Consider the following 16,968-nt stretch of genomic DNA (forward strand, 5'->3'; position numbering starts at 1 on the left):
TAATTAACAACTTATGCTTGTTCAGAAGAAAGAAAAAAAGAAATTCAGCACTGTGCTACCTTCACTCTACCTGCGCTTAGGACATAAATTTTTTGGCAGTAAATTTTCAGAATTCACATTCACAATTGATAGGATACCTTTCTAGAGATTGTACAAAGAGCAACTTATCATTAAGAGCGTTTGGTTGAACTGCTATGTAGGTCTATTGAACTTGCTATATATTGAAGAAAAAACTAGATAAATGCAGTCGCCGAGATGCTCGCTAGACCAGCTTGCCGAGCAAAAACTAGATGACACAACAAAAACTGGGCCAGGATGCATCGCAGTACCACACCAAAGGATTTTTTAAGTTTCACTCTTCCTGATTTCAAATCGATTCAGCCGAGGATATTATTTTCCACAAGCAAAAAACTAAGGTTCAGCTCCCACATGGGTCTGGGGTTTCTTGGGTTTCAGACACAAATCACAGAACCGAATGCACATATAGAAGGTACATCGTGAATCTACGGCGTCAACCCGCTGGAGCTACTTGTCCTCAGTGATGAGCAGCTGCTTCCTCCTTGGGCTTGGTCATCTGGACAGCCGGAAAAAAAAAGCATGCAACTGTAAGAAGATGGTTTGATGGTAACAAGGGAAAAGAATTGCAAAGATCTTCGATTTAGACACCGATTCAGTGTAGAGAAAAGCATATGTACATAATAATCCAGCAGACAGGAAAAGATAACCAACGTACACTAAGCAGTTCAATGGATCTGCTAAATGTAAATAAGATAGGGGGTGAGAAAACGAGATGAACATTATTATCTCTAACAAGCCTGCTATGAAGACAGAACATTGCTACACGTACGACACTACAATCGAACAGAGCCTAACATCACGCATGCTGAGTGGAGCAGCATCGTTGGATTACTGGTCGTATTAAAATCGGATCCTAGACTGTCGTATGTGAAGTAGTTTTCTTAATGACTGCTGAAGCAGAAAACAAGATGTTTATGGTTCAGCAGTGATACTCAGATATTTGCAGGTATGGTTTCATTTATACAGCAGTTGGATTGTTCTATAGTATCAACTGTGTCCAATCAATCTCGAAATGCCACCGAGCAGAGCATAGAAAGAAAAGTCCCTAAATCTATACAGATCATGGTACAAGCTTGCCTGAGCAAGATGTATCTCGAGCAACTTAAATTACTTATAAATACAAGACATACGCCATGAGTGATACAACCTACTACCTCCGTACCATAATATACGGATCATTTTACAAGCTAAAAAAACTTGCAAAACGATCTTATATTATGGGACAGAGGGAGTACAAATTAAGCTGTGCAGTGTTCAACCAGGCCTCAGACTCAACTGTGAGATGACAACAGAACAAAATTCAAATGACAGCAAGCAGGTTCAACCAGAACCAGAGGAGGATCCTTTTATTTTATTTTTCTGTAAGAGTAAGAGAACATGCTAACAAGAAGCAAGTCTATGGAACTATCCCATGATGATGCTACATATTATTACTGAAACTAACAGAACATGGTAACAAGTGTTAACAACCAGTGCGTCATGCTACATAACCCTATCAAAATCGAGAAACAAAACCCTTGGGTAAGTGGGACACCAATTGCTAGGTGGTGGCAATAGATGCCGAAGTGGGATAAGAATCCTACTTGCGGTAGTGGGCACCCACATTGTCAACAGCGTCCTCCGAACCCAAACCCTTGGTAAATCTCGGGCTCAACAGACAGGACGCGACACAGACCAAACCAGAAGAATAATCAACCAGCAAATCAGCCCCATCTCCGAAGGGCTTTTTTTTTTTTTTGCGAGGGAAGGCAACCCCTTGGCTAATAATCTCAGATTCGCGGCACACAGAGCACAGTCCTAGGATCAAACCCTCCTAACCCTAGGAACCACCGACCAACCGACCCACATCGGAAGCTACCAAATCGCATCGATCGCGCGGTGCCATACGGGATGGAAGAGGGGGATTGGGCGCGTTACGGTACCTTGAGGATGCCGAGCTTGATGGAGCCGTAGACGACGCCGACGCCGACGGCGGAGACCCTGGCCACCTGCAAAGCAACATCCATGGCGAGGACGCCGATCATCGGTCAGTCAACCAGTGAGCCAGATCTGATCCGCGCGGATGCGGAGGAATCGGGGGGAGGGGTGATTCGAATGCTTACGAGGGCGAGGGTGCTCTTGCCGGAGTAGGGTCCCGGGGTGAACGGCATGGCTGCGGCGGCGACGGCAGGATCCGGGACGACGACGAGGGTTTGGTTGGCGCTGCGACGGCGGGGTGGAGGGCTCCTCTTCTCTTCTCTCTCTCTTTCGTGGGTGAGAAGAAGGGGAGGGCTCGGGTGATAAAGAAGACAGGGATGGATCGGGTGGGCCGGGCCGGGCCGGAGACTTGTTGCGGGTGGGGCCCGCGTGGCAGTGGCTGGGGAGCGGGCGGTTACTTCTTGTGCTCCAAGAAGAAGAGTCTCCTCCCTCTTGGAATTTTATTTTTCTCAACTTGTTTTGGAAGCTTGGTTTCAAAAATTTGTCTTCACCCTCTTGCTAAGAATTTACTTAAACACGGGGGAAATTTATGATTTCCAACCACTTTCTGGTTATTTTTCGCAGCATCGCCCTTCTCTCGTATGCTTGCACACTACTCCCTCTGTCCGAAAAAGCTTCTTATCTTATCCCTCAAATGGACATCCCCATTTGAGGTTTCCGGACAGAGGGAGTACTATTTTGACAGTTGGTAACGTGATACCGCGAGCGCTTTTCCCAACAATGAAATCGCCGCCCTTTTAGTCAGGTTTATTTACATACACAGAAGAGAAAATGCCAAACCAGCACCATATGGAGGAAATGCCTGTGTATAAGATATCAAGTGTGTATGACATTCCTCTGAAATGGTGCTACACAACAAGCACCAATTTTCCCAAACAGAAACGCAAGCACTCCCTGTAATCATCCACAATGTGCACATTTATGTCCTCTCACACATCCACCACTCAACATTTTATACACCAACGGCAGAAACACACAGCTATTACTGAGGGGAGTTTGTATCACATCTCAAACACCTCGCGAATTCCGGCCCCAGGGCACCACCTGGTTAACACACACATACATACATACACCGGTCAGTGAGCTCTCCCATTCGCGCACCGCCCACGAATATGTTACAAAAGGGCCTCCAAAATAAGGGAGAGGATGTAGGTTACAAAACACAATCGCCGCCTCCAGTGAGCACGCGGCGCAAGATAAAACTTAAACCTGATCACCAACTCCACACACCTAAACACAGCCATCATGGAGGTCTAACAGCAGCTGCACATGTCAGGATACCATTAGATCAGACTACTACGAGGGGGGAGGGGGAGGAGGGGTGGGGGCCTTCAGCTTTGGGACCTTGAAACTGGAGTGGAAGAGTACCTGCTGAGGCGCAGGTGATGACGACGACGCGGGTCTCAGGTGCGTCATCCTCGAGGAGCAACGCCGGAGCGCCAGTCCCTGCACGCAGCAATGGTGTTCTGTCAGCACACATATTCCTCCACATAGTATCCGTAGATTATACTTTTACCAGCTCAGCTGCACCACAGGAGAACAAGGGTACAAAAGAAACCAGGAAAGAAAAACCAAGGAAGGTCTTGAAGCAAGTAGTATGTTTTCTATGCCATATACCACAATACAAGCTCAGAAAACATTTAATAACAGGTCCAACTTTCAACATGGTGATACACATTGCACCAAAGGACAGACCCAGTGCATAGAAGCTCCCACACAAGGTGGGGTCTGGGGAGGGATTATAGGAACCTAGTCTTACCCCTGCAAAGTGCAATGCAGAGAGGCTGGTTCGAACCCAGGACCTCTTGGCACAAGTGGGGAGGACTTCACCACTGCGCCAGGCCTGCCCTCATTGCACCAAACTACAGCAAAATATCTTGAAGCTACTATTTATAAGAACAAAATAAAACTTCCTAGCACTCAAAACCAAGCACATTAGGTTCAATTAACCTCAATCTGTACATCCGTATTCAAAGCTCACATTGCCAACATTTGTATAAAACTTTGATGCTCAACACTTCTAAGTATGTAAAGGATCGCTCTTGTCCATGATATAGTTAAAACTTTATTGTGATTGCAGAGATATTCGGAAACCGAAAGTTTATCAATAGTCTCGAGGAAACTATGCGACAGTCCCATTGCGAGCATTCAAGACTTAAAGAACAATCTCACCAAGTTTCCATCAGTTTACTGTTCGTCCATATTTACAGCAAGATGCAACTCATGCAGCCCACCAAGAATTAGGACATCATAATATGTGAGGCAGAAAATTCAAAGCGACACAGGCAAAGACGATAGGCCCTCTCATTGTCGTGTAATTTGGACTATGCACGCAGACAAATAAACTAGCCACCTCAGGTGTAGAAATAGTTCAGATGAAATACTGATAATGAAAACAGCATATGTTTGCCATCCTACTACTGGTATCACAAGTGTATCTATGATGGTCCTTTATGAGCACCTACAACTCACATGATGCTCATCTAAATTCCATCAGCATTACTATGTGTCCATATTTGCAAAAAGGATTACAGTGTATATGTGGTGGTCCTTCATGAGCATCTACAACTCACATGATGCTCACCTAAATTCCAACAACATTATTGTTTGTCCATATTTTACAGCAGGATGCAACTTATGCAGCCTACCAAGAATTAGGACATAGATGAGTCATGTCCTACTACTAGTCTACCAAGTGTATATGTGGTGGTCCTTTATGAGCATCTACAACTCACATGATGCTCATCTAAATTCCACCAACATTATTGTTTGTCCATATTTTACAGCAGGATGCAACTTATGCGGCCTACCAAGAATTAGGACATAGATGAGTCATGTCCTATTACTAGTCTCCACAAGTGTATATGTGGTGGTCCTTTATGAGCATCTACGACTCACATGATGCTCATCTAAATTCCATCAACATTATTATCTGTCCATATTTACGGCAGGATGCAACTTATGCGGCCTACCAAGAATTAGGACATAGACGAGCAAAAAGGTTTACAGTGTCGTGTCCTACTATTAATCAGTCTCCTGGGTGTATATGTGATGGTCCTTTATGAGCATCTACGACTCAGTGATGCTCACCTAAATTCCATCAACCTTATTATTTGTCCATATTTACAGCAAGACGCAACTCATGCGGCCTACCAAGAATTAGGACATAGATGAGCACTTGGTTAGTGCCATAAGAGTGGTACGTTCGGTCTTGCTTCTGCGTATAGATGAACAAACCAGTAATACAAGGTTACAAGCAAGGTTGACAGTAATATGGTTAAATCAAGGAAAATATTTGGCCACGTTCTTAAGTCTCCTTGAATTCATATCTGATGGTCCTTCATGAGCACGTAGCAAGGAACATAATGCTCACCTAAAATCCATCAAGTTAACTCTTTGTCCATATTTACAGCAAGACACAGCTGAGGCGGCTTGCCAAGAATTGGACATTACAATTATTGGTGAAAAGTTGCTACTGACGCAAGTAAATTGCAGATTTTACTATTTATGAACAAAAGCTGATCGCAACTCATGCAACATCAAAGACTTAGGACATTGTAACTGATGAGGAATGGGGTTACAATGCAATAAGATGCATAATATTTCCTCTCTGCGGAGGGTTGTTTACGCATATAGATGAGCAAGCTAGCAGTACAAGGTTACCCATTAGCTGGAAAGTGATAAACTGGTAAGTCAGAGACATATTTTGCCTGGTTCCGACTCCTCTAAGAATGTACTTTAGTATATGTGATGGTACTTTTGCTTTATGAGCACTTGCAACTCAACTAATACTCACTTAAATTACATCAACATTACTCTTTGTCCATATTTACAGCAAAATGCAACTCATGCAGCCTTCCAAGAATTAGACATTGCAACCAGATGTTGCTACACGGTCATAGGAAAAGTTATTTTTTTCTAAAACAGAAACCCAGCGTCTAGGTTATCAGTGGAGCATGTCAGTAGCTCAGTACATGAATGATATACTTGGGAATGGAATACTTACACTTGACAACGAAGAGGCACACTGACGCTTCTGACTGGTCTCAGGTTGATCTTCTTCTGCCATTTGCCTCCGAGGATTACCTTTAGACTTGCCCCGTACAGATGGACCTTCAGACCTAGATCTTCTATGTGTCCCACTGATATCCTTCTTCCGCTTTTGACTAGACTGAAGGTGCCCACTCTTGAGTTTTTGGATTTCATCATCTTTCTCACTGACCAGGGAGTGCATTTTTTGTAGCTTATCCTCAAGAGCCAGTACCTTCTTTTTGGCATCATTAGCTTCTGCTTGCAATCTGCCAACATCGTCATCCTTCTTTTGGGCCACCACTTGCAGTTGCAGCTCCTCCACCTTCCGCTGAAGCTTCTCTGCTGCTTCAGTAGCCTGTGCTGCCTCCATCTTCTTCTTCTTAAGGAGCGTCTCGTAATCCTTCTCCATTGTCTTGTACTGGTTCCACACAAAATCCTTTTCTGCAAGTAACGCGGAAACCTCACTCTCCTTTTGCGAGCTCAGGGCCTTATAGGCTTTCTTTAGCTTCCGTATCTCTGCTCTCAAATCTCTTCCGCTGTGCTCGGGGTCTGTAATCGGCTCGCTGAGCTCGGCACAACTTTCAGCTTCCTTCAGTTTTATCTAAAGTTAAGAAGAAAACAGGAGGAGCAGATACAAAACAACAGTTAACGAGATGGACAAAGTTTACTACTCCCTCCGTTCCGAATTACTTGTCTTAGATTTGTCTAGATACAGAGGTATCTAGCACTAAAATGAGTCTAGATACATCCGTATCTAGACAAATCCAAGACAAGTAATTCGGAACGGAGGGAGTACATGCTTGTGAGTAAAGCAACTTATGTTTTGGCAAGTACCTTCAGTTCATTGTTTTCTTGAGCCAAAGCAGCCGCATCCCTTTTGAAATCCTCCAAGTCACCATCTTGGTGTTCTACATCAAACACAAAACGCAATGATATCAGCAACCAGTAGCAATATAACTCCTTAGCGAAACGTTATTCCAAATGGAAAAAAGGAAAGCACTAGCTGTCATTATAAGTGGGTCGCAATCGCCAGGAATCCTGGTTCTTGATGAATGTGAACAGAAGCAATATGCTGTGGAAATGACGAAATATCATCGTTGGACTACCGCTTTGGCGTCCAACGGTGCAACGATGTATGAAATGCCGCCGTGATTAACAACTTTTGAAGCCCAAGCAATATTATGACATACACATTTGGTGAATTAGCTTAGAACTTCCGTAAAATGTCTGTAGGGCGAAACATACAGAAATAACTAAACCAGCACAGCAGCATACATACATACAGAGAATCTTGACAAAATTCACATCAGGCATGCCACAGCAAGCATCACAACAATGTCAATCCAAGCATTGCAGAGCGAACGCAAGCAAAGATGGAACATTTGGCGGGTGTGGCAGCGGATATGCCTCCGGAGACGACCCCTGAGCCGAAAAAGACGCCGGCTTTGGCACCTAGAGCTACCCAAGACCCTCCAGAAGAATCCATGCCCCAGGATTTCTGGATTTCTCCCACCAAATCGACAAGAACGGCACATAGGGGGAGGGGGTTGGGGAATTTGTGGTCTTACCGATGTAGATCCGGTGGCGGCGCACCTCGAGGTCCTTGTCGCCGAGGAGCAGGTCGAGCTTGGCGGCGTCGCCCCGCCGCAGGCAGTCCTCCACCCTCCGCGTCTGCCAGCGAAACCCTAGGGACCGTCAGCCGCCGGCCGGACCTCGTCGGAGAAGGATAGAATCAGGGAGGAAGGGGGGAGGGAGGGGCGGACCTCGTCGAGGCGGTCCCTGAGGACGGCGTCGCGGTGGAGCCAGAAGTCGTGCTGGATCTTGAGGACGGCCTCGAGGCGCGTGCGGTCGGCGAGCAGCGCCTCCACGTCCCGGTGGCTCTTCCGCAGGACGGCCACCATCCGGTCGTAGATGCGCAGCCACTCCTCCCGGCCGCCCTCCCGCGCCGGCGACGCGCCGCCGCCGGCCATGGATTGGTTCGAATCAGGGGTGGAGCGGGGGTGGTGGTGGGCGTTTCCGTCTTTTCACCTGAGGATTGCGGGCGGGGTTTGGGGGTCGGAGGGAGAGCCGGAAACGACCGTTGTTGCTTAAATAAAAGAAATCTCACATTTTTTTGAGGGAAAAAACCTCACATTAAATATCTTGCTCCATGGCCATGGAGAAAAAAAAATTTCCTTTCGTTTTTACCTCTTCATTGTCATGGAGGTGTCTCCTTCGGCGTGGGCGAGGAGCCAGCGAGGGTGTGATCTCGTGAATCCACCTCCGGGGGTGAGCAGGGGATGCCGCCCCTGGTCTCCGGCGGCGGTGTAGGGCATCTCCCCCTGGCAGCGAACGCAACGGAATCGAGCTCCATCATCGGTCGTTATCCCGGCAAACCTCAATCTCTGGGTCCTTCACTGTCTGCTCGACCGATGTTTGAGCGTGAAGACTTTGTCTCACCGCTGAGTGAGAGTTTTCTAATGACGAAAATGACATTGGGGTGTGGCGGCGTGGTTATGGGAGAAGGGTGAACACTTGTCCCTGAACATTGTTTTTGTCTCTTTTTAAAGCACATGTTCATCATTTGGCAAAAAGATGTACTACAACTTTACTTTACTTTGCCATTTGCCAGCAAGAGGCTCATTTATTCTAATCATTGTTGAGAAAATCGTTAACTAGTAGTTGCTCGGTTGGCTGGTGAATAAGAGATTAATAGGCTAATTGGCAAGTTAATCAGCCAATTAATCAATTAATCGCCTAGAACCTACGAGCAGGGATTAATCGGCCATTTAACTGTAAATTTAAACAGTAAACTCACATGAATATGTTAGTTTTCATGTAGTAAAAAATATTAAGATTCTTCTGTGCAGACCTACATTGACACAGTACTGCAAAGTATGCCCAGCAGTGAGTATACACATCAACATTCAGGTGCAGATCATCGGCTTCTTATTTCATTTCCAGGATTGATATGGTCCTTATGTTCATCCCACAAGTAACACACATATTACAATGCTGCCCAACAGGGCGTGTAATTTCCAGCTATAAACTAGTAGTGGTGATCTAAACGCTCTTATATTTATTTACAGAGGGAGTACAATACTTTTGTTTCCTTTCAAAATATTGGAACGTGGCATGAGCCTCTTGCTAAAAAAAATTGAAGACACATATTACAATGCTGCCGATCACCGAGTGGAACTAGCAATCGAAACTATCATCGAAAACACAAATGGAAAGAATTATGGAAGCTCGGCAAAATGAAGTCATGCTCAGCCATACCAGAAGAGAATTTTCCCATAGTTTTCTGAGTCAGTCATATTGACACATGCGACCATACTTTGTTTAATGCTCAAGTAACTACGCAATAAATCGGTTATGTACCACGATATGCTCTTCATACATTAACTGATCATGTGATTCAACACTTTGTTTAATGCTCAAGTAGGCAAGAATCTGAGATTTTCATGGGTTCCTTTTTACCATTTTGCGGATGCGCCGCAACCATGAAAAAACAAGTATCCATGAGCTTTTCCCCTTCCGAGCCATCCGGCACCAACACTTCAAAAGCAGCCTCATTTTTATGTTGAGAAAACAGTGGAAAATAGGCAGAGAGTCCTAATAGATAATTTACACGTTACTTTTTCAGCTTCCGGAAACGAATTCACACACGGCAAGACCAGCAAAATGGAAGACTGGAACTTCATCAGTCTACAAAAAAAGTGGCAGCAGTTATCAGTTCATCTGCTCCTAGCTAGCCGGGACTGATGGCCACATTTCATTAAACCAGCCCTGTCGTCTTTCCTAAGCTCGGTCTGGTATTGAACTACGATGTCATGAACGTATTGAACTGAAGGATGAGTTCAGGGCGCCCGTCGAACAGGACCTTCAAGGCGCTGGCGAAGGCTCGAGCATCGATCCTTCAAATAGAAAAAAAGGACCAAGAGGAAAGTTTACAATCCGTCAAAATTAAAAACAGAGAAAGTTGTGTAGATGTAGCTGCTCATGCATCACGGACCTCTTGCTATAGACTCCGCGCAGGAGCGCCAAGAATTCCCCAAACTTGTCAGGTTTGTCCCTGAAACTATCCTTCACGGCATGGACGTAGAGGATCGCGGCGTTTATCATCGACTCCTCAAACTTGCCAGGTTTGTCCCTCAAACTATCCTTCACGGCACGGATCTTGAGGAGCATGTCGTTCATCGACTGCTGGGCAGGCCTTCAAGGCAAGGTGAACCAAATAGAACACCATCAGAATACAAGACTAGTATAAAACCGAGAATCACAAGAAAAACGAGTATTTACCGATTGCTTTCACCGTTGGCGAGTTTGACCTTACTGTCATCTTGCTCCACTTCCCCTTTCTCTGGTACCCTCTTCTTGTTGAGAGGCTCTAGAACTTGATTACTCTTTTCCTCATCATTTGCATTCTGCTCATTATACTACAAGCCAAATAGCAATTAGTCAACTGACACGCCCATGAAACCAAAACCCTTACTAGACCAAAGACAATCCAAATTCCAACAGGAAGCTTTTCAGAGAATGAGAACAAGACAGAAATGTAGATAAATGACATTCCAAATTTTATTTGTCTACGCATATTAGTACAAGGTGATCAGCTTATTAAGATGCAAGCCAGGTCTGCTTAACAGGTGCAAGGGTGTCCATTAACTGTACATGTATGGAAAGACAGGGTCACTATAAATAGTAAAGGAATAACACAATGATAAAAAATGGTATAGTGTGAGTCGTCCATATACATGGAAATGAAATACTTACATTTGGTAAGGAGGAAGTGACGCACTTGCGCTTCAGGCTAGTCTGAGGTTGCCCATCTTTTGCTAGCATTTGCTTAGAAGAACAAATTTTCATTTCTTCCCCCCTTAAACCAGGACCTTGTGAACAATTCTTTGTGTGTGTCTCACTCGTATCCTTGTTGCACTTTTCACTAGTCTCAGCTGCCCATCTTTGCATTTTTCAGTTTGCCCATCTGTCTCCTTGGGCATACAGGTCATCTCCTGTCGCTTATCCTCAGGAAGCACCTTCCTTTTGGCTTCAACTGCTTTTGCTCGTGCTCGCGGTTTGTGAATCTTATCATCCTTCTTCTGGGATGCCACTTGCAGCCGCTTAAGCTCTTGCTTTGCTTCAGTAACTTGTGCTGCCTGTTTACTGCTGTAGCTACGAAGGTCAGCATAGTCCCGCTCCAGTGTCGTAAACTGCTCTCGCACGAGGTCCTTTTCTGCAATTAGTGCAGAAATTTCCTTGTCCTTGTCTGCAATCAGTGCTGAAATTTCCTTATCCTTGTCTGCAATCAGTGCTGAAATTTCCTTATCCTTGTCTGCAATCAGTGCCTCATGAGCTTGGTTCAATCGTCTTAGCACTGCTTCTAGATCTCCTGCAATGTGCTCATGGCCTGCGGCATTTAGGCAGTGCCCTGCGCCACTTTCAATTTCCTTCACTCTTATCTAATAACAGTATAAGAAGCAGGCATGGGCACACAAGATACGAGTTGAGAAAATTGACAGGATATAAGTTCAGAAAATTGACAGGATGCACAAGCTAGCTGAGACGCAACTCGTGTTTCGGTAAGGTACCTTAAGCTCCTCGTTCTCCAGCTCCAAGACTTGTATGAAATCTTTTAAATCCTCATTTTCACTCTTTAGGGGTTCTACATTGAATGCAGCGGACAGGGACAAGGATATCGGATTATAAGAAAGCGAAACGTAGCAGACTGTGCTCCCAAATCCCAAACATCAATATAGAGCAACAGAGATAACGCAGTGCTAGTAGCAGACAGAGTAGTAGGTGAGGAAATGCTCCCCTTACCGGCGAACATCCGGTCATCGCCGGAGGGCTGCTGGGCCATGCACGTTGCCTCCCACATCCTCGTGTTCTCATCCGCCTGACATTTCCGCGAGCACACACCAGTCAGCAGCCGAAAGCCCGAAACCCTAGGTGGGATAAAGAGGAGGGAGCGGAGGGGTCACCTGGAGGAGGCGGCACTGGAGGAGGACGTCGCGGGCCTCCCAGGACTCGTGCTGCAGCGCGTTCACGGCCTCCAGCCGCGCGCGGCCGGCGGCGAGCGCCTCCACCGCCGGCCATGGAAGGAATCGCGGAGATGGAGCTGGCCGGTCGGCGACGCAGCTGCTCTGCTTTCTTGTCACGGCGGGCGGATGGCAGTGGAGTGGAGCAGAGGAAGCCGGCGCAGGAGCTTGGGTAGCCGCAGTATAGCTGAGTGGTGGCCCCCTTGAATCAGCGAGTGGGTGTGTCTGACCGGTGGGCCCTGTGTAACAGGTTTGGGCCGGGTTATAAAACCATATGTCAAAGAAATGAGATGAAAAACAATTTGTGCATTATTTTATTAGTATTTATTCGCAAGAGAAAAGTTTGATTTATTTTTAACTATCCTTGCATGGAGCACTGAAGGAGATCTTTGATGTAACTATCGCCATGCCGCCAATATTACTTTGTGTTTCTCTACCGGTGTCTCGCTTAAATTATAGTTCATGTTAGACCACCAATGATGTCGACTTTTCTACAATTAAGCGAAAAATCAGTGTCAAATTGCTGCCTATGTTATATATCTTTTGAAGTACATTTAGTAGTGTTACATTATTACCTGCTCATTGCCTCAATTACTAGTATCCGAAAATCGAAGCATCATGGTGGTCAAGCATAGGCCTATGGTCCAAGAGGCATGCTGCAACTGTAGTACAAATAATTCCACCCAAAGAATAGTCAAGAAGCTTGATCGAGTGTTTGCCGACACAGTGAAGCATCACTAATATCGATGGCGTTGTCGACAAGCTACGTTATCATTGTACATCATAGAGTAGAGCACAAACTGTAACAGATTCAAGGCGCTGAGCACCGCTATTGTCCAGAAGAAGTAGTCCAAGTGTCCGTTGTCGAGGTCCTCTGGAATCCACATCGTGGCGGACGCGACAACGCCCAGCGCTACCGAGTTGAGGTAGCTCCCTGCCGCGATGGCAAGCTGCCCGAAGGCGGTGCACAGGCTCCTCATGTTGTCCGGAGCCCGGTCGTAGAAGAGCTCGATCATGCCGATGACCGTAAACACCTCACTAACACCCATCACGGCGTATGCCGGTGCCTGCCACATAATGCTCACCGCTTCCCCGACCGCGGCCTTTGCGAGACGGTTCCTCTCGAGAAGAGCTAGGTAAGCCATGGCGAGAGTGGACAACGTGAGACCGACGCCAAGGCGCTGCGGTTGTGTGAGACCTCGGTCCTCGCCAGTGGCGCGCCGAGCCAGGGGCACTAGCACGACATCATATATGGGGATCAATACAAGTGTGGTAACCACATTGAAGCTGGCGAGGGAGGCCGGTGGCACGGTGAATGACCCCACGCGGTTGTCCATTGCCATACCCTGCTCAATCACCGTCGACGACATCTGTGCCGTGATCATGAAGAAGACCAGCAAAGACGCCCATGCAGGGCACAGACGTAGAAGCATCTTCACCTCTTCAACATGAGAGAGTGTGCATAGCCTCCATGGGCTCGTCGCCACACCTTTCTTCTCCTGTGTCGATGGTGATACAATGGCAGCCTTGTCCAAAAATCTGCACATGTAACACATATTTTCAGACACAAAATTAAAAACGTATGATGTTTACTCACTAGGATATTCTATTACCTACCTGAACTGAGTGGTATGCTGAACACTAAATGTAGCCTCCGATGGTGATGAAGGCGGGTAATGCAAGGTTGTGCAATCCTCAGGCAACTTCAGATGGCGATTTCTTGCAGCTGCAACAACAACCTGGGAAGCTGTTGTCATGGGACTTTCTCCTTTTGCCTTGTATCTGTACATCCTCCTACTTGCGATGAACACCATGAAACTAAGACTCGTGAGGATCATGGGGATCGCAAAGCCGATCCCCCACCCAACATTGTCTTGCACCCAGATGATCACAGTGGTCGACAAAAGGGAGCCAATAGTGTTCAAGAAGTAGAACCAATTGAAGAATGAACCCTTCTTCACCCGCTCTGTCGTGTCGGTGATGTCAAACTGGTCAGCGCCAAAAGGGGAGGTGCAGGGCTTGATGCCACCGTTGCCAAGGGCTGTAAGATACAGTCCAACATAGACGGTGATACGGTGAATCTCACCGTGGTTGGAGGATTGCATCATCCATGGGAGTGTCGTTGAAACCGTCAAAACAAGCATCCCCTAGCAAAAAAAAAAACACATGGAAGTTGTTTATGAATGCTCACAACATAATTTCTTTCAAAAAAAGGCAGTGCTTCCTCCGACCTCTGTGTCTATTGGTTCACATCAACAACATATGTTTCACTTACGACGATGTAGACTGAGAGAAAAACCACTAATGTCTTGTACCTCCCCCAATACGTGTCTGCCAAGAAAGCTCCGATAAGCGGCGTAAAGAATGTGGTGCCAAACCAAGTGGACACATTTCTGGCCGCGTCGATATTGCTTTCATGGAGCACGCTGGTGAGGTAGGTGACCAAGTTCTTTGAGATTGCGAAGAAGGCCAAGCATTCGCTGAATTGGACACCTAGTACAGGTCAAACAATGAGAATAAGTATTGTGCATCTTTCAGAAAAGGAAAAGAAAATGCTTAGTTGTGAGTTACGCAGTATGCGAGTATACCTAAGAGGAAGAAGCATGCTCTCCAGTTTCCTGTGCTTGCCTTAACAGCAGGTTGCCCGTTAACATCAACTGTTCCGTCATTAGTGTATCTTGAAACGCCATCCTGCGTGTGGCACAGTAAAACCTCTGCTATGAGTATGATCTACTTATTTTTGGTGGCACCAAGTATCCTCTGCTATGATTTTCAAAAACGGGGTATTCCCCTTTTTGAAAAAAATTATACTCCCTTCAATTCATATTAACTATCGTTGGTTTAGTATAAAGTTGTACAGCAACAATTAACATGGATCGAAGGGAGTATCAAACCTCTTGGACTCAGAACCAGACTGAACTTGCTTCGTGTACACTGCTATTTTTATCACTGTTAGCATGAACCTACTCAGCTAGACAGATACAACTAGCTAGTACGAACTTCCAGACTTGAGGCTGCCACTAACACACGTACAATTAATAATAGCAGCGCTTTGACATAGAAACTAAATAGATCAAGATTTTTTTCTTCTCTAACAGACTCTCGCTAAGCTTGATTACTTGAATCTCCACACTAGGTGCCGTTGGTGGCGCGACTTAGAGGACCACAACTCTCCTTGCAACAATGATCCCAACTTGGTAGTCAATAGAGAAGAAATGATACGGTTTTCTTTGTACTTGCCTGATGGAGTTCAGTAGATAGGTGATGGAGCAAGGGCCTCTCCTCGTCTCCTGCCGCTTCCATGGCTGACTTCTGCTTTTAAGCATCTGCAACGGCAGTGGCAGGACAAGCAACCTCCTAGTCCTTCTCCTTCAAACTGCAATCACCAGATCAAGAATACTTTCATATTTGTTACAGAAATATTGGTTGGTGTTGGATGGGAGGCACCAAGAGAGAGAGAGAGAGAGAGAGAGAGAGCCTGGAGGATGAGAAGGAAGATGGAGGCAGTGAATGATGACGTATTGTAGTGGTTGGTGTTGGGTGGGAGGCACCAAGAAAGAAAGAGAAGCAGATGGGATGTCTCTCTCTCTCTCTCTCTCTCGGTTTGAAACTTTGAGTGGACATCGCTTTTGGTTGTTAAGAGGAACCTACAAATCTGTCTGCCAAACTCGCATCTGTTTTTTCTTTTGTTATTAGGAGTAACGCCACATGGGAATCGAGCCCAAATTTATACCTTTTTTTGTCGTTGCAGATGATTGTTGGTTGAACGTTGTTGATTTTCTATAGGAAAACGATTCCCGTCGGCGGGCCGATCGCTCGCTGAAATCGGTCATCTCGTGATGTCGCCACATGCCCCCTGGAACCTTACTCTCTCTCCATATATCCTTTATCTGAGCTCGTCGCGCCGCAGCTCGTTGAATTTAGGTGATGCAGGGGGTGCCGAAGATCGCTCGCTGAAATCGGTCATCTCGTGATGTCGCCACTGCCTGGGGTGACGAAGCTGTGACCATCATGTTGCGGTGATGCGGCCGGCACGGCACCAGAGATAGCTAAGAGGGATGTTGCAACTGATAGAGGTGGAAGCTGTGACTGGCACGACGCGGTGCTGCGATCGTCCTCGTTGGCGCGAGTGGCGAGATGGGGCGCTGCAACTCGCAACTCCGGCGTGTGGCGAGCGACCAGACCAAGGGCTCCTGAGCCACAAAGCCAAGTAATTCTATGAAGAGGGATGACTGCGTTTTTTTGGCAACAAGCAACAATACCAGGTGTTGTGAGCCGCGGCACCAAGCGGTGTTGTGACCGGGAGGGGGGGTGGTGGTGGTTATCTGCAACGAGCGTGGGCGAGTGACCGAAGATTTTTCTCTCTTTGTTAACTCGAAGCAGGGGAAGAGTGTTGGGGAACGTAGTAATTTCAAAAAAATTCCTACGCACACTCAGGATCATGGTGATGCATAGCAACGAGAGGGGAGAGTGTGTCCACGTACCCTCGTAGACCGAAAGCGGAAGCGTTAGCACAACACGGTTGATGTAGTCGTACGTCTTCACGATCCGACCGATCCAAGTACCGAACGTACGGCACCTTCGAGTTCAGCACATGTTTAGCTCGATGACGTCCCGCGAACTCCGATCCAGCAGAGCTTCACGGGTGAGTTCCGTCAACACGACGGCATGATGACGGTGATGATGTTGCTACCGATGCAGGGCTTCACCTAAGCACCGCTACGATATAACCGAGGTGGAATATGGTGGAGGGGGGCACCGCACACGGCTGGAATAGATCAACAGATCAACTTGTGTGTTCTAGGGTGCCCCCTGCCCCCGTATATAAAGGAGCAAGGGGGGAGGCAGCCGGCCAGAAGGA

The 16,968-nt window shown here is 46.5% G+C and overlaps 3 protein-coding genes, 1 long non-coding RNA gene, 6 other non-coding genes and 1 pseudogene across 12 annotated transcripts; all 11 read right to left on the reverse strand.

Annotated features, from left to right (window-relative positions):
* Window positions 1–318: 318 nt before the first annotated feature.
* On the reverse strand, window positions 319–2,344 carry LOC119352657. Its single transcript, XR_005170212.1, has 3 exons — window positions 2,181–2,344; window positions 2,001–2,066; window positions 319–574 (listed from the first exon to the last, which is right to left on the reverse strand). It is a non-coding gene; the product is annotated as an uncharacterized LOC119352657 (long non-coding RNA).
* Window positions 2,345–2,958: 614 nt separating this feature from the next.
* LOC119352658 lies at window positions 2,959–8,136 on the reverse strand. 2 transcript variants are annotated; one of them, XM_037619237.1, is made up of 6 exons: window positions 7,851–8,136; window positions 7,656–7,758; window positions 6,922–6,995; window positions 6,062–6,688; window positions 3,424–3,501; window positions 2,959–3,318 (listed from the first exon to the last, which is right to left on the reverse strand). In XM_037619237.1, the coding sequence occupies exons 1-6, from the start codon at window positions 8,055–8,057 to the stop codon at window positions 3,286–3,288; spliced, it is 1,122 nt and encodes a 373-aa protein (XP_037475134.1). In that variant the 5' UTR covers window positions 8,058–8,136; the 3' UTR covers window positions 2,959–3,285. The 2 variants fall into 2 exon arrangements, with proteins under 2 accessions (XP_037475134.1, XP_037475133.1); XM_037619236.1 differs by having other exon boundaries at window positions 2,959–3,501.
* On the reverse strand, window positions 4,176–4,284 carry LOC119359987. Its single transcript, XR_005172766.1, has one exon. It is a non-coding gene; the product is annotated as a small nucleolar RNA snoR103 (small nucleolar RNA).
* Window positions 4,591–4,698, reverse strand: LOC119359982. Its single transcript, XR_005172762.1, has one exon. It is a non-coding gene; the product is annotated as a small nucleolar RNA snoR103 (small nucleolar RNA).
* On the reverse strand, window positions 4,753–4,860 carry LOC119359978. Its single transcript, XR_005172758.1, has one exon. It is a non-coding gene; the product is annotated as a small nucleolar RNA snoR103 (small nucleolar RNA).
* On the reverse strand, window positions 4,916–5,022 carry LOC119359979. Its single transcript, XR_005172759.1, has one exon. It is a non-coding gene; the product is annotated as a small nucleolar RNA snoR103 (small nucleolar RNA).
* Window positions 5,098–5,203, reverse strand: LOC119359980. The gene has a single exon (XR_005172760.1). It is a non-coding gene; the product is annotated as a small nucleolar RNA snoR103 (small nucleolar RNA).
* Window positions 5,379–5,486, reverse strand: LOC119359985. The gene has a single exon (XR_005172765.1). It is a non-coding gene; the product is annotated as a small nucleolar RNA snoR103 (small nucleolar RNA).
* On the reverse strand, window positions 5,797–5,909 carry LOC119359986 (annotated as a pseudogene).
* Window positions 8,137–9,625: 1,489 nt separating the features above from the next.
* On the reverse strand, window positions 9,626–12,431 carry LOC119352660. The gene is made up of 7 exons (XM_037619238.1): window positions 12,051–12,431; window positions 11,890–11,965; window positions 11,658–11,731; window positions 10,843–11,528; window positions 10,369–10,505; window positions 10,082–10,282; window positions 9,626–9,983 (listed from the first exon to the last, which is right to left on the reverse strand). The coding sequence occupies exons 2-4, from the start codon at window positions 11,945–11,947 to the stop codon at window positions 10,947–10,949; spliced, it is 714 nt and encodes a 237-aa protein (XP_037475135.1). The 5' UTR covers window positions 11,948–11,965; window positions 12,051–12,431; the 3' UTR covers window positions 9,626–9,983; window positions 10,082–10,282; window positions 10,369–10,505; window positions 10,843–10,946.
* Window positions 12,432–12,729: 298 nt separating this feature from the next.
* LOC119352661 (protein NRT1/ PTR FAMILY 8.5-like) lies at window positions 12,730–15,649 on the reverse strand. Of its 2 annotated transcripts, XM_037619240.1 has the most exons (6): window positions 15,348–15,649; window positions 14,696–14,798; window positions 14,383–14,600; window positions 14,194–14,254; window positions 13,725–14,073; window positions 12,730–13,646 (listed from the first exon to the last, which is right to left on the reverse strand). In XM_037619240.1, the coding sequence occupies exons 1-6, from the start codon at window positions 15,408–15,410 to the stop codon at window positions 12,845–12,847; spliced, it is 1,596 nt and encodes a 531-aa protein (XP_037475137.1). In that variant the 5' UTR covers window positions 15,411–15,649; the 3' UTR covers window positions 12,730–12,844. The 2 variants fall into 2 exon arrangements, with proteins under 2 accessions (XP_037475137.1, XP_037475136.1); XM_037619239.1 differs by having other exon boundaries at window positions 13,725–14,254; window positions 15,348–15,648.
* Window positions 15,650–16,968: the final 1,319 nt, after the last annotated feature.

The sequence above is a fragment of the Triticum dicoccoides genome, chromosome 2A (genome assembly GCF_002162155.2).
Source record: "Triticum dicoccoides isolate Atlit2015 ecotype Zavitan chromosome 2A, WEW_v2.0, whole genome shotgun sequence".
Lineage (NCBI taxonomy): Eukaryota > Viridiplantae > Streptophyta > Magnoliopsida > Poales > Poaceae > Triticum > Triticum dicoccoides.